The following is a 17,023-nucleotide window of genomic DNA, read 5'->3' as shown; positions in this document are numbered from 1 at the left end:
TAAGCTACTGTAGGTTAAATTATCCTTTCTAAACCACACTACTATGGACCTCAAATACTGGCTAATTTAGTAAAGAACTGTGCATTTTCTGAGCTTATATAACGCATCTCATTACAGGATGATTTTTTTTTTTTTAGGTTGAACTAACATGTGTCGCTTTAATACATTTTGACAGATTGATTCTCTTATAGTTAATAGCATTTTGAGTTGATCTTCAGAAATGATTCTGAAAGAAATATGGGTAGTAGTTACCTCTAGTAATTATCTTAAAACGTCACATGAAGATACAGCACAGTATTTTTCAATAGTGGCTCCCGCTAGCCTTGTAATTTGCCTGGTCCTTCAAGATGCCTTACAAAAGGGGTATTTGTAATGCATTTGAGAGACAACAGACCAAGTGGCTTTTCTACTTCCCTTAAATTATATATTTTAAAACCTTGATAATTCCATTAGAATATAGGATTCAGTGTTGGGCATAAAACTATGTATAACATTGGATCATGTAGGGATTTTTCATATTCTGTATAACCAAGTTTGAGGAAGTGATTTCTTTGCATTTTCCCAGCTAGGGTAGATTCAGATGCATGACATCAGTTTTTTGTATCTATCTAAGTTGTGTGTCACAAAAATGCCAAGAAAAGAAAATACTAACACTATATAATCTTAAATTTCAATTCACAGAGACATATAGACATACATATGCTACATTTGCACAGAAACTCTTCTTATTCTAGTTGGGGAATGGAACAAATTTTTTCTAGGACCTTTAAATCATAATAATATATGTAGTACTGCTTTATGCATTTCTATGGATAAAGCTAATGTGATGATCATGGAAAGTAAGAGATTAAGTAGAAAAAGACCAGCAGCTACTAATGTTCAATGTCATATTGAAAAATTCATGCAAAACCTTTGAAATAATGGTTAATCGTATGGATATATCCAAAACTCTTTTCTCATGCTAAACTAAATACTGGGTCTATTTGGAAGACTAGAATAAACTAGATGTAAAATTTCATTCAATTCCGCAAGTGTAGTTTAAATTCATATCAGAATGGCCTTGATATGCAATAGACTGACCTGCACTGAATCAGAAATTTCTGTACATTCTGTAAGCTTAACCTTTGCCAAACTGACAAAAGCAGCAGGTTAAATAATATCTTATCTTCCGAGAAAACATTCTTCTCACATTAAACATGCTTCATTTCAAAAGAAAAGCTACTTACAGTACAGCACCTCACTGCAAAGTCGTTCTAACCACCTCACACATTGTCTACTGTGTGAGAGAGTGCGCCGAAACTTTCACCTGCATCACCCATTTAGTGCTAACCAGCCTTTGTGGCTAAGTATTATTAACTCCATTTTAGAGATGGAGAAACAAAGGTTGAGAGAAGCTGGATAATCTGCCCAAAATTACATAGCTAATGGATGAAAATGAAAATGCTAACATTAAGCCCAGACATAGCTGATTTCCAAGTCCAAGGTTTTTTATGGTCTGAAACCCGAGCCTCACACATTTGCTTTTTCTACCAAAGTGCTTTGTTTCGCTCCATCAGATGGTAATAAAAGTCTGTTCCTCAGGTTCTGCCAGAATGTTAGAAATAGACCTTTAGTTACCATTTATGAGTAGTAACCACACTAGAATTCCCTTTGTAAGTAAGTGTTAGGTGCCCTGCACTTAGTAGGTATTACATTCAATTGCCTGTGCACAGAGAGCAAAGAAAGCACTGCCACTGAGGAGGCATCCCTGGAAAATTTTTTCCATATAAACTTAAATTCTCTTTTCAAATATTAATAACTTTCAAATCAAATTTTCTTCATTCAAATTTGAACTTTTTTTCCCCCAAAACAAAGTCTTTTAAAACACCTTATTTACATAACCTACATATAAATATTTGATCTTGAGGGAGTAAGACGGTGGCCAAGTAATAGCTTCTTTGCAACTGGTGCGGTGAGATTGGGGAGAGAAGACTCCAGGCATCTCCGGCTTGTGGACTCTGCCCAGAAACATCCCTTTGGGGTCACAGGGAGATAGTGAGAGACTTCTAGATCCCAGGAGGAGGACAAAAGCAGTGGACAAGTGGCAAGTGGTTGCATTTGGTCTGAGGCTGTAATACAACAGCAGCGGAATTGCAGATAGAGAAGTCATTCCCTATGGGTTGTTTTGTTTTTCGGACTTGGGCACTCAGTTGAATTACCTTGGGAGAACTTGAGCAAGAGTGCGGGTGACTTTAAGCGTTGTCTAGGTTCTGGTAATGAGCTGCTGGGCCAGAATGGAGCTAATGTTGTTTGGCTGTGGGCTTGGCAGCATAGCCATTGTGGGAGACCTGCCCTGCAGGGTCCGCCCTCAGGGTCGCATGAGCCAGGCTCAGGCTGGGAGACTTTGGGTGAGTGATCTAGCGACTGTGAGCAGTTCTAATAGCCAGGACAGAGACACTGGAGAAGAGTGGAACTTTCAGTGTTTGGCAGTAGGAGGGCTGCCTTGCAGCCTCAGCCCTCAGAGGAATAGAGTGAGGCCAGTTTTGGTGCATCGGATAAGCGGGCAGCCACTTCAGGAGAGAGTCCAGCAACAAGTGCTTTCCTGGGAAAGCTTCTGCTTAGCCAAGGTTAAGAGTTTAAAGTGTCTTTTAGCTGGGCTGAGGAGAGATTCAGGCTCTCAACCGTATGAGGTTTGAGGGCAAAGAGGTCTGCAGAGGCCTCCAGTCTCCATCTCATACAGCTGTATCAGCATTGTGATTAGCATGTCATACCCCAGAAAATCACCTGTTGCCCAGACAATATGCAGCAAGATATATATATATTGCTTTTTTGTTTTGCAGTTCTTGGCCGGGACTGGGTTAGAACCCACCACCTCCAGCACATGGGGCCGGCATATGAGCCACAGGTGCCACCCTACTGCTTTTTTTTTTTTATTATTTCAATGTTTCTCCCCTAGACTTTTTTCTTTCTTCATTTTTCTAGTTTAAAAATAATTTTCCAATGTTCCATTCTTTAATAATAAGAACTTCATATTTGCTAGTGTTTTTGCCCCTGTTATTTGGTTTTCCCCCAATTTTATCCTATAAGGTTTTCTGTTTATTTGTTTTGGTTTGATTTATACTATTTTTGTCTTCCCTCACTGTTTGGTGGAAATGGGATACTGTGTCTTCTCAGGTTGGCAAAGACCTGCTGATCTCAAGGGAACCACCCAACCCAGCACCCCCAGAGGTTGAGGGTTTTTAAGGTATGAGTCAAAGTACCCTACTGTATATTACTCCTATCTTCCTCTTTCTGTGCTTCTCTTCTTTCTGTCAATATTCTCTTTTACTCACCCCTCTCCTTTCTCTTTTTTCTTTTTTAAAATCTTTTTTCCCTTCTTGCTCTTTAATCTTCTCATCCTTCTGATCTTGTACCAAAAGGATTTATCAAAACCTTAGGCCAGAGGCATGGTAACTTAAAGAGCAAGAGGAATTGAAAGAAAAATTAGGGCAAGGAAACAGATTAAAAAAAAAAAAAAAAACAATACTCATGAGGAAGAATCAGCAGGAAAATCCTGGCAACATGAAAAATCAGTCCAGGGCAACCCTGCCAAGGGACCATGAGGTAGCTATTGCAGAGAATTCCACCTATAAAGAGATATTAGAAATGACAGAAGGGGAATTTTAAATATAGACAATGAAAACAATGAAGGAAATGGCTGAGAAAGTGGAAAATAACCAAAAGGAAATCCAAAAACAGAATCAAATAAGAGATGAATGATATGAAGAATATAGAAAGGATATAGCAGAGCTGAAGGAATTGAAGCAGGCAATTAGGAATGTAAAGATGTAATAGAAAGTATCAACAATGATTAGACCATGCAGAAGAAAGAGTCTCAGAAATAGAAGACAAAGCTCTTGAGATCAGACAGTTAAAGAGGCAGAAAAAAAGAGACAGAAAGCAGAACGTTCACTGACAGAATTATGGGACTTTATGAAGCATTCAAATATATGAGTTATAGGTATTCCAGAAGGGGAAGAAGAATGCCCCAGAGGAATTGAAGCCATACTAGAGAATATTATAAATGGAAATTTCCCAAATATCACCAAAGATTCTGACACACTCCTTTCAGGGGGTATTGGACTCCACGTCACCTCAACTCAAATAGAGCTTCTCCAAGACATTTGTGATGAACCTGTTCAAAATTAAGACAAAAGAAAAGATTCTGCAAGCTGCCAGGAGTAAGCCACAACTGACCTACAAGGGCAAATCCATCAGGGTGACTGCAGACTTCTCTAAGGAAACTTTTCAAGCCAGAAGACAATGGTCATCTACCATTAATCTACTTAAAACAATTTCCAACCCAGAATTTTATATCCTGCTAAGCTAAGCTTTAAAATTGACAGAGAAATCAAATCTTTTACTGATATGCAAACATTGAGGAAATTTGCCACAACAAGACCAGTTCTACAGGAAATACTTCAACCTGTTCTACACACTGACCATCACAATGGACCACCAGCAAAGTGAGCACCCAAAAATTAAAGAACAGAACCTAGCTTCCATAATGATGTAAAAGATAAAACTAAGCAATGGACTTTCACAAAATAAGATGAATAGAACACTACCACAATTATTGATTATCTCAATATATGTTAATGGCTTGAATTTACCACTGAAGAGGCATAGACTGACTGATTGGATTAAACAACACAACTCATCCATTTGCTATCTGCAGGAAACATACCTAGCTTCAAAACACAAATTAAAACTCAGAGTTAAGGTTTGGAAGACGATTTTTCAGGCAAACAGAATTCAGAAAAAAAGAGGGGTTGCAATCTTATTTTCAGATACATGTGGATTTAAAGCAACTAAATTCAACAAAGACAAAGATGGATGCTTCATTTTGGTCAAGGGAAAAATACAACAAGAAGACATTTCAACTCTAAATATTTATGCACCCAACTTAAATGCTCCTAGATTCTTGAAATAGACCTTAATTAGTCTGAGCAACATGACACCCTATAACACCATAATAACACTTCTCTTCTAGAGCTTGACAGATCCTCTAAACAGAAATTAAATAAATACATAAGGGACTTAAATGAGACCCTAGAACTGTGCTTGATAGACATATATAGAATACTCCATCCCAAAGCTAAAGAATATACATTCTTCTCATCGGCCCATGGAACATTCTCCAAAATTGATCATACTTTAGGACACAAAACAAACCTCAAGAGAATCAAAAGAATTGAAATTTTATCTTGTATCTTCTCAGACCACAAGGCATTAAATGTGGAATTCAACTCCAGCAAAAACGTTCAACCCCACACAAAGGCATGGAAATTAAACAACCTTATGCTGAATGACAGTTGGGTGTCAGAAGAAATAAAAGATTTGGAAAAATAATTCTTCATTTTGTCTGGAACCAGAAAAAACCTGTATAGCTAAGGCTGGTCTTAGTAATAAAAAAAAGTCGGGGGCATCAACCTACCAGACTTTAGGCTGTTCTACAAGGCCATAGTAGTCAAGACAGCATGGTACTGGCACAAAAATAAAGACATAGACATTTGGAATTGAATAGAAATCCAGGAAATGAAACTAACAGCTTAGAGCCACCTAGCCTTCAATAAATCAAATAAGAACATACACTGGAGGAAAGAATCCCTATTCATTAAATGGTGCTGGGCAACCTGGATATCCACATGGAAAAAACTGAAACTGGACCCACACCTTTCTCCACTCACAAAAATTGATTCAAGATGGATAAAGACATAAATTTCAGGCATGAAACAACAAAAATCCTCGAAAAAAGCATAGGAAAAACACTTGAAGATATTGGCCTGGGGAAAGACTTTATGAAGAAGACTGCTGTGGCAATTATAACAACAACAAAAAATAAACAAATGGGACTTAAACTGAAAAGCTTCTGTACAACTAAGGAGACAACAACCAAGGCAAATAGATAATATACAGTATGAGAAAGGATATTTATATATTTTGAATCAGATAAAAGCTTGATAACTAGGATCTGTAGAGAACTCAAATTAATCCACATGAAAAAAAGCCAACAATCCCTTATATCAATGGGTAAGAGAGATGAACAGAACCTTCTCGAAAGAAGACAGACGAATGGCTAACAAACATATGAAAAAATGTTCATATCCCTATCTATTAGAGAAATGCAAATCAAAACCACCCTGAGATACCATCTAACCCCAGCAAGAATGGCCCACATCACAAAATCTCAAACTGCAGATGCTGGAGTGGATGTGGAGAGAAGGGAACACTTTTACACTGCTGGTGGGACTGCAAACTAGTACAACCTTTTTGGAAGGAAGTATGGAGAAACCTCAAAGAACTCAAGCTAGACCTCCCATGTGATCCTGCATTCCCATTACTAGGCATCTTTTTTCCTTTTTTCAGAAGGAAAAAAGTCCTTTTATTATAAGGAAATTTGCACTAGACTGTTTATCACAGCTCAATTTACAATCACCAAAATGTGGAAACAGCCTAAATGCCCACCAACCCAGGAATGGATTAACAAGCTATGGTATACGTATACCATGGAATCGGCTATTAAAAAAAAAGGGAGACTTTACAACCTTTGTATTAACCTGGATGGACGTGGAACGCATTATTCTTAGTAAAGCATCACAAGAATAGAGAAGCATGAATCTGATGTACTCAATTTTGATATGAGGACAATTAATGTCCTAGTACACAGTGAGGGGTGAGGGAAGAGGAGAGCAGAGAGAGAGAGAGAGAAGGATGGAGGTGGGGGGGGGAAGGAAGAGCAAAGAGAGGGAAGAAGGGAGGGAAGTGGGAGAAGGTAAGAGCAGCAAGGCGGAAGGAGGGAGGGAGCGGGTGTCTCGGTGTGTGACACACCTTTTGGGGGCAAGACACAGTTATAAGAGGCACTTTACCTAACAAATGCAATCAGTATAACCTGGTTATTTGTACTCTCGTTGAATCCCCAAAAACAAACAAAAAAAAATAGAGAGAGAGAAAGAAAAAGCACAACCCCCCCAAATCAAACAAAAAAATAAATATTTGATCTTATACTAAAAACTTAAAGTTCTTTAGTTATGCTAAAGAACTAGGCTGATAAAACAAGTGTTTATTAGAAGCAAAAGCTAAAATTTCCTGTGGATCATACAACATTCTATCTGCCTTCCATTTTTTTCATTTACTCTATTGTTTTTCTAGTCAGGGTTCAAACCCCTTTTCAGTTTCCTAGGTACTGTCTACGTAACTGGATCCTAAGGGATGACCCAATTCAAACCTAACTTTAAAACATGTTCTCTGCTCCTTTCTCGTTTCTTTCTGTTTCCTCTTCTTCTCTTCTTTCCTTCCTTCATATTTCCACCTGGATCAAAAGAATGTTTTCACTACTGTACAAACATTGGAGTGTTTTCTTCCAGAAACTGAAATTGTAGTAGTGGAACAAAAAAACCTTTATGAAACACTTTTTCCTTTGCTCCATTTTCTCTAAAAATAGTAACAAACTTAGAACAATGACAAGTTCTTCTAAAAAGGCTCTTCTGAATCTCAATCTATAACTGACAGGTGATATATTTTTCCTAGGAGATACTATGCTAGAAAAAATAAGAGATTAAATTCAACGGCATTTGACTTCCTAAGATAATCTTTTGTGAACAAGATAAACTTGGTGCAGGTAAACATTTTGCAGTCAATAGGCATTAAAAATGTGGATGGATGTTAAGGTTTCAATGGTAGTCGTTATAAAGGTCCAGAAATGATAACAACATAAAGATTATTGTCTGTTTTAGGTTGTTTTAACATAAACATTAATCTTTAAATGTATGTAGACTGATTAGATTTTCTACTACAGTTAATAAAATCTTGATGATGATTATATTATTTTCCAAAAGACTTTATCTTCCTCCTATAACATCATTCTAAAAAGAAGAAATATTTAAAGCAAGGACTGGATGTATGTAATTGATGACTAACAATGGTTCCTTCAAGACTCTCCGTTCACCCAAACTTTCACTATTTCTTCTTCCTATTCATAGGCAATTCACAAATAAATCTACTGTCAATGACCGGTAGAGTGGCCGTTTCCCAGATAAAATTTGTACACTTTTTCTTATGCATATGAATGTGTGAGCTTGCCATCACATTACCTTTCATGTGTTTAGAAAACATTTTTATAAGAAGCTTTATTATAAAAATTGTTGTGGATAATGTGGGAGTATATTGCACACTGTTTTGTCTAAAACATTTATTTCAGTCTGGGAATTACACCAGAATCTTGTGCAGGCATAAGAAAAAAAGCATGGAAACAATATTCAATATATCTACTGTTTTTGTAATATAAGTTAAAGAAAGGAAGCCCAGACTGGATTTCGTGACTGGTAGGGACATGCCAAGCCCAGAATGAGAAAATATATTTCTGGTGTTGCTGTATACCAAATAACTAAATTTATATTTCTCTCCAATAAATTTCCTAAGTATTTGGTCTTCTATTTAGTAAACGAAGCTTTACTTTGTTTGTTAGAAATAGTAATAAGGTAATTGGTGACTTACTTAAAATTTAAGGAGCAGAGGGATAGCAACATAAAAAGAAACAGACTGTGCATTTTCTTAAAAACTTAAAAGCAAATTCATATCTATAGGAGTAGTAGTCGGAAGTAAAAAATAATAATAATAAATAAATAAAAAGCAAATTCAGCCCCAACAAAGATTTGGAAGCCATGCATAGCCTCGACATTTTTCACAGATGTGATTTTCAGTTTCAAAAAGCTGCATCTAAAAATCTGTTATTTAAGATGACATAGTGTTCTCTGCCATTCGGGAAGATGGTAGTAAACAAATAGGTTCTTGTTGTTGCTTTGTTTTTTGCCAGAGCAATAGCTGTCTCTTTTGTGTCACTAACTAAACTGACTCCAAAACAAAGAAGTAATTTAACGGGATTCCCAAAGCATGTCAATCCAGATTAACCCTGTGGCAGCTCTTCTTTATAGAACATTTAGCCTCTGAAATAGTGAATGGCTGGCCTAGGAACTTATCAAACAAATACTGTTTGTAATAAAAAAAAGTTTATTCAGCCAATGTTTGTTTCCATATTGAAAATAGTATGGGACAATGGGAATGGCTTTGTAGGGTGAAGGAGTTATGTGGCCTTTGCGATATTAATTTGTTCCAGGGTGCCTCAGAGCCTCATCATGAAAGATAAATCAAGCACATCATAGAGTGGTTAGGATGCTATCTATGTAAGGCAGGCACCATAGCAAATTGATTACAAGCCAAGGCTCCATGGAAGTATGAATCTTATCAGTTTTTTTGACTAGTGTATTCTCAGGGTTTAGAGTCATTTTTAGCACATAGTATATGCCCAATAAACCTCTGTTGAATAAACAGAATCAAAGAATCTTGGCTCTGTCACTTCTTGGTAAGTAGCTATTTACTTCTATAAAGGGAGGACTAAATGAACAGCGTGTGAATGCTTAATATATTAGTGGCTATTGTCAAGTAATCTGAACACAGCCTGAAAAAACTCTCCATATACAAGAACTCATTTGAATTTACATTTACTTATTCTCATTTGAATGTACAATTAATATACTGCCTATTTTAGAATAAAAGATTAATAAAAGCACTTTCTTGTACATTCATCTTTTCTCATTAAATATCAATGTAAATGATAAGAGAAACCCACTTTTATCATTCATCAAAGGAAGCAGTGTGAGGAGTGCGGGAAACATATTTGGCCCACTAGTTCACCAATGCTGTTGAGAACTACAGAAAAAAATCCTTACCTTTCAAATGCAGAATGTTTAAAGGATTGAGCCATCTAAACTATTTTTGCAATATCAAATAAAAATAAATATTCCAAAACATTATTTAACAGAAGACAAACTGAATTACTTGTTACTGTAATTCAAATCTTATAATACAAACATAGATTTGTATATATTATGTCTTCTAAAAGTGTATATCATTAATTTTATTCACAGAACCAAGGGGTCCTTGTCTGTTTCATTTTGATTTTCATTTTACAGAGACAGAATTCAGTAAAGTTTTATGAAAGGGTGTGACCTACCAGAGGAGACGTCCCTTACTCTAATTGGCCCCACTGTATCTGTGCCAGGGGAAAGTTTTCACCCATGGCCCTTCCCTCACAAATGTCTATATTTCTCCTTTTCTTTTACTTTACTTCTGGTTTGCCTTCCTCTTATGTTACCCTATCTTTTTTCTTTGAAAAATTTTTTTATATGTACATTTTTATGTTGATAATAAAAATCATGTGTGCAATATTATATTTGTGAAAATTGCCAAGAGAGTAGATTTTAAGTGCTTTTACCACATACACAAAACATGATAAGCGTGTGAGGTAACACGTGTGTTAATTAGCTCAGTTTAACCATTCCACATTGTGGAATACAGTCCCCATCTTTCTATATTTCCTTATTATTCTCTTCCATGACTTTGCCTCAGGACCACCTCTGGCTTTAAGAAGGGCCTTATTGGACAACCATGGTCCTTCCCCGTCAGTGCCTCCTGCTCTAACGAGCTGCTTCCAAGACCATTCACAGTGCAGGTTTTACTCATGACAGAATTCCCTGTGTTAGTGACAGCAAAGGTACTCACAGATCGGTGACAATGGGTGGAAATGTTCACTTTGTCAAATGCAATTAGGAAAGAAAGGGCCACTGCAGTGCAAAGAATGAAAGCAGTTTAGGAGAAAATTAGTGAAAACTAAGAGAAGGTAAACTGCAGTGAACCACAGGCAGAGAGAAAGGAAACTCCAGCCATCCGTGGAGAGGGTGTGGACATGAGGGACCAGGACAAAAGACACTGGTTCACTCCCTGCTCTGTGGTTCCCGAGCGAGTGTGGAGATTCAAAAGCAACCTTTCTAGAGGACAGAAAGAAGTGCAAATGGGTCCAGTATGAAGTGTGGGGTGGGGGATGCCTCATTCTGTGGAGGACCCTTAAATTGGCCAGTTCCTCACGGCCCTCACAGCTGCCTCCTATGTTAAACACCTTCCCAGCAGTTACTTCAGCCTGACTCCAGGCTTTTCCATTCTCCTTAACCTCTGGGTGAGCCTCCCTCAGCATCAGCTCTCTCACCACCAATGAAACTGTCTCCTCCATTTTGTTTTAATTTTCCACCTCAATCTATCTCTGCTCTTAATACCATCCATTGATCCATCCCTCCAGTACTGGGAAGATTAAAAAACAAACCAAAAACAACAAAAAAAGCCAATCCTTTGCTCGCCTTTCGAAAGCACTAATGATCTGGGAAAACGAAAACTAAGCATTAATTTTTCCAGGCTTTAGCAACTAATACACACTTCTCTAGTAGGGTCGGGGGGAAGGGGGTCTTTTCACTATCCCCAGTACGTCCAGGGACCGGGTCATTGTCATGACAGTTTCTATGTCTGGAATGTTCTCTATCTATACATTATTAACTTTTCAAGTCTATATTATCTCACCTTCCCTCTGATGCCTCTTTTTACATTTTAAGTCTATTCTAAGCTTATCTTTTTTTTTGAGACAGAGTCTCACTTTGTTGCCCTCGGTAGAGTGCTGTGGCATCACAGCTCACAGCCCTTGGGCTTAGGCAATTCTCTTGCCTCAGCCTCCCGAGTAGCTGGGATTACAGGTGCCCATCACGACGCCCGGCTATTTTTTTTGTTGTTGTTGCTGTTGTTGCAGTTTGGCTGGGGCCGGGTTTGAACCCGCCACCCTTGGTATATGGGGCTGGCGCCTTACTCACTGAGCCACAGTGCCGCCCTATTCTAAGCTTATCTAACTTCTCTGAATATTATTACAAAATTCAGAAATTGCTTACTAATTGCTGGTAACTATTTGTCTCTCTTCCTTAACTTGACAACAAGTTCGAGAGCAAGGACAAAACCTCATGACTCTTTGAATGCCCACACTGTTTAAATGACTAGAGTAAGAGAATCATTTTGCTCCATTCTCTCAAGGCTGGACAGAGCCTCATTATTTACTATATTCCTGGAGCACAATTTCTGTCTTTCGAAGTCCATTTTCCTTACATCCTTAAAACCTGACACAGCTAAAAGAGGAAAGTTTATTTTACAATCACAAAGCAAGAAGGTTTTTATAATTGCATTGTTGGAAACATCGTAAGGGAACAGTTCTTGTAATCAAGTTGTCACACTGGATTATTTTGTACAGCCTCTGTTATATAATAAAAATGTGTATATCTCTAGTTTCCTTGTTGTGAACATCATTTGTTCTAAACATCGATTTGTGACTTCACATCGAGGATTTGTATTTTGACTTTTGGCCTACAATGATGTCATGCTATCTATCCAGCTTAATATCAAAATTATGTTTCTAGATATAAATACTGTTAAGTATTTTTTGCATGTCATTTCTCTTTTTGCTGCTTGAGACTTTTCCTTTCAGAAACACACTTGCTTCCCCTGCCCTCTGACACTTCTCTTCCCTCTTTTATCTTGTAAACCTGAATTCTGTTTTGAGTAATTCCAGGCTTACATTTAAATGACAGGGCCTTAACAATAGAAAAATGTCCAGGTCACGTTTACTGGGTAAATTTTTTTTTTTATTTAATGTGTGGGTATTTTGCATTGTAATGTTAATCAAGATACTGACATGAGTGGAAGGTTGTTGATTTGAGACAAGACTGAGATCTAAAATTAATTTTGTATGTTTGTCCTGTGGCTGTAGAAGCTTCGTGTTTTTTTGAAAATTGTTAGATGACTTATCTTTTGAAGTTCAACTTTAATGCTATATGAATTTTGCTATTTTTCCAATACTGGTATGCCCCATGCATCCATCATCCCACTGGGATTTATCTATTCATATTAATTTTGTTACAAGTTTGACCAATGGGGCAGCATCTGGATATTTAGGTCCACACTCCACTTTCAGGCTACATATTCTCTTTGCATAATTTGTCCTTGGTGGCCCAATAATCTGCCTACCCATTTTGTAAGTGCCATATCTTCAAGGTCCCAGCTAACTACCTCCTTTTTGTCCTTCTTCAAGTTCTGCCAAAAGCAAAAATTACGAAAATTACAAAGAACTTTAACTCCTATGGATACTGCCATATTCTTCTGTAGCCCTGTCACCACAATTTAAAATATGATATCTTTCTCTTTTTCTAACCAATTGATTCAAATATGTCTTGGAGTCACTCATCATAGCAATAAGAAATAATGCAAGAGATTCTTTTTGCAAAGTTAGAACATTTGCCAAAAGGGGAATTGGTGACTCATTTTCTTTAAAACACTGCATTTCTCATCCATGTTGGAGTCAATCAGAGCACCAAGTAATTGCCTGATTACCTAGTCCCTTGCCCACATGGATCAGAGTTTCCAACTTCATGTGAGAATTAAATATTGGCATATGGTATTCAATTTCACAACTGAATTCTTCCTATGGAGATCTAAGTCATAAATCACTGCAGGTTGGGAGAAAAAAAAATCCAGTTTTAATGTAATTTTGAAAAAATCAGAGTTTACATATTTTTATCCCACTATCAACACTGAGAACTTGAGTTTCTATTATTTTTTTCTCTTTGAAGCTTAGAGAAGATGTTGCTAATTTACAAGACTTTCAGTTTTTATTCCTTCTAGTGAATATTTTGGTTTTCTCATGTACATTAATAATTTAGCTTAATGCTCAAATCCTCCACTTCAGAATTCTTTTTTTAAAAAGTTGTGCTATTCCTAGAAGATAAAGAAATATATGAAAATATATTTTGGAAAATTATCCTCAAAGAAAAAAGATTAGTTTGAGTATTACCAAGAAGTTTAAAATTCAAATTTCAGTTTCCTTGGAAAGTCACGAAAATAGTAAGCGAATGGTAAGCAATGAATAGGATGGAATTTAGCAAAATTAAGTATGATGAACTCATACAAAACCAAATTATTTTATTGGGTCAAATGCTTAAACCATTTTTTCTTTCTTTCTTTCTTTTTTTTTGGTGACCAGCAAAGATTTTGCTTTAAATAGCTGCATCTGACTAAACTCCGAAACATGATGGTGGACAATTCTGGACGTCTAACTTAAACAATAAGAAGAAAAATTTCATTTGGTCTATATATATTTTTTTAGGAATTAAATGAGCATTTTTCCATGATATCTAGTTTATTTCTACTTCAATGATAATATCAAACGGAGATTTGCCTTTTAAAGTCATGATTGTAACAGATTTTAGAATGGAATTATTTAATTTATTCTTTGATTTATAGCTGTATTTTATGCCCATTCATTATTCTTTCACAAAGGAGTGATTACTAGAAGCAATAGAATTTCATGTTTTCTTTTTACCACATGTACACTTGCTACATCATTTAAATTCTGCGATGATCTTTATGGCAACGTTCAAAGAAATGTGTGAAACTCACTCAATGAAGTAGACTTCACCCTTCTCTGTATAGGCCATTTCCCAGTTATCAGGCAACGGGTCTGATTCCTCATTGTCTTCTGGTTTGGTTGGCTTCGTGTCATCCATCTGCTCCTTCAGCTCCTCGGGTTGACTGTACACTGGTGCAGGGTAAGGCTGGGAGGGCATCTCCCCTGAGGCACCTGCACTCTTGTCTTCCTGTTCACTGGATTCTGTAAAACAAGAGAACCTGGTTAGTCATTCCAGCAACAGTAACCGGGATGAGTGTGGGGTACACTCCTCCAAGGAGTAAGCTCTACGAAGGCTAACAGGAAATATTTTTGTAAAAGTGTAATTGCAAATGGCTCTGAAAATTATCACTAGGCCTATTTGAGTTTTCCTTTCACTCATCATTCTTGTCTGTCCTTCAAATAATCGCTGCATTTACTGAATTGGAGATTTAAAGGATAAAAATGTAAGGACAATTTCACAATATAGGTGTGGTAAAGAGACTATTAGTCCCCTAAAAATGTTAACGCCCTGAATGCCTGGAACACTTGAGTGTTATCTTACATGGCAGAAGATTTGCAGATGCAATAAAAAAAGACTTTGAAATGAAAGAATTATCTTCAATTATCCAAGTGGGCTCAGCTGGAGGAATATGATTAAACGTAATCACAGGGTCCTTAAAAGTGGAAAACATAGGCAGAAAGAGAGGGTGAAGGGAAGCTGTGAGTGCTAAGGAATGGTCTAAGATATGTAATATTGCTGGTTTTGAAAATGGAAAAGAGGATCATAAGCCTAGGAATGTGGTTGGTCTCTAGAAGCTGGAAAATTCAAGTAAATGGATTTTCCCTAGAGACTCCATTAAGGAACACAGCCTTGCCAACACCTTGCTTTTAGGCCATTGAGACCCATGTCAAACTCTGTAATCTACAGAACTATAAGATAATACATCTGCATTGTTTTAAGTGACTATGTTTGTGATAATTTGTTACAGCAATAAAAAACTAACATAGTAGTCCCCTCAACTCTTTGGTTTTGCTTCTGTAGTTTCAGTTACCCAGGGTCAACTGTGGTCTAAAAACAGGAAACTATAGAACAATGAAATATTTTGAGAGAGAATGAGTGAGCACATTCACATAATTTTTTAATACATTGTATTATTTTATTTTACTTTATTATTAATAATTGTTAATCTCAAAGCGTCTGATTTATAAATTAAAAGTTATCATAGGTATGATGTACAGTATAGATAGGATTCAGTACTATCCAAGGTTTCAGGCAGCTACCAGGGGTCTTGAGGCATATCCCCCACAGGCAAGGGGAGCTAATGAACAACAGAGCAAAAACTATCTTAAGAGAGATGGTAACAGGCTTTGAGAAGAGACCCCAGAGCTACCACATATAAATAATGTGAGTTCCAGAATGAGAAAAAAGGAACACTTGGGGAAGAAATATTAAGTTAATAAATAACAGAAGAAAATTTACTTAAGATGAAGAAATACTTGAATCTGCAGGTGAAAATGGTTCACTGAATCTATGGCCAGATTAATAAAACATACAGATCCCTGGACATATCCAGCTAAAATGGTACCAAACTACAATTTTAAAAAGCAACTTCAGCGGCTTACAAAGAAAGGAAAAATAGAATAGCATCAGAAAGTTTATCTGTAGTACTCTATGTTCAAAGACAAAAAAGGAAATATCTGCAGTAATTTGACAGGAAAGAAGTACAGCAACCTAGGAACTTAACTCTGCCAAGATATCCTTATCTGTCTGGGCAAAGAAAGCCACTTACAAACATGGAAACATCTGAATGTACACTACCCATGTGTCTCATCAAGAACCATGTCTTATTCTAAACATAGCATGATGATAAATTAGAGCAGAGATCTCAAAATAGGGGGAGAAAACAAATGGTAAGAAGAAATAAATTCTGTATAATATAGTTAAATACAAATAGATAATTATTACATTTCAGAAAATTTGTAATATGTGTTAAAGATAGATTCTTGAAGGAGAAGAAATGTATATGGAAAACCTAATAATGGCCAGGTTTTAGACCTTTGTCTTAGGAGAGCTCACATTCTAGAGGGTGGAGAAAAGGCAGGAAAGTGGAGACATTCTCAAGGTCACACTAGGTTTCATTATTTCACTTCCAAGAGATGATTTTAAAGACTACCTTCTTTAAAAAGAAAAAAAAAATCCTTTTACCATAAGGACACTTGCACTAGACTGTTTATTGGAGCTCAGTTTATAATCTCCAAGTTGTGGCAACAGCCTATAATGGAGATCTTTCAAAATATCCCCTTATACATGGGTCACAATGAAAGTTTTGAAATAGACTGCTAGGTTTCATTATTTCACTTCCAAGGGATTATTTTAAAGACTACCTTCTCCTGGGATAGGATTATTAGACAAATATTTTGGTCAAGAAGTATGCTTAATTATATATTTTGTTAGGTAAAGTCTCTCTTATAATTGTGTATCCCACCCGCAAAAAGTGTGTCAAACAGTGTGATCTCGCACTCCTCTCTCTCACTCCCTCTCTCTACTCCACCATGTACTAGGTCATAAATTGCCCTATATCAGAATTGAGTACATAGATTTTTGCTTCTCCATTCCTGTGATGCTTTACTAAGAATAATGTGTTCCACTTCTATCAGGGTTAACATAAAAGATGTATAGTCTCCATATTTTTAATG

The 17,023-nt window shown here is 36.7% G+C and overlaps 1 protein-coding gene across 6 annotated transcripts in view; it reads right to left on the bottom strand.

The window, feature by feature from the left end:
- Nucleotides 1-17,023, bottom strand: part of MAGI2 (membrane associated guanylate kinase, WW and PDZ domain containing 2) — a 1,522,816-nt gene that overhangs the window by 512,499 nt on the left and 993,294 nt on the right. For all 6 annotated transcript variants that reach the window (XM_053609528.1, XM_053609530.1, XM_053609531.1 and 3 more), the window contains one exon: nt 14,338-14,548. In XM_053609528.1, the coding sequence (XP_053465503.1) occupies nt 14,338-14,548 (211 nt within the window). The remainder of the gene's footprint in view (nt 1-14,337; nt 14,549-17,023) is intronic.

The sequence above is a fragment of the Nycticebus coucang genome, chromosome 11 (assembly GCF_027406575.1).
Source record: "Nycticebus coucang isolate mNycCou1 chromosome 11, mNycCou1.pri, whole genome shotgun sequence".
Classification (NCBI taxonomy): domain Eukaryota; kingdom Metazoa; phylum Chordata; class Mammalia; order Primates; family Lorisidae; genus Nycticebus; species Nycticebus coucang.
The sequence above is the reverse complement of the archived record's forward strand: the minus strand, read 5'-3'. Positions and strand labels throughout refer to the sequence as shown.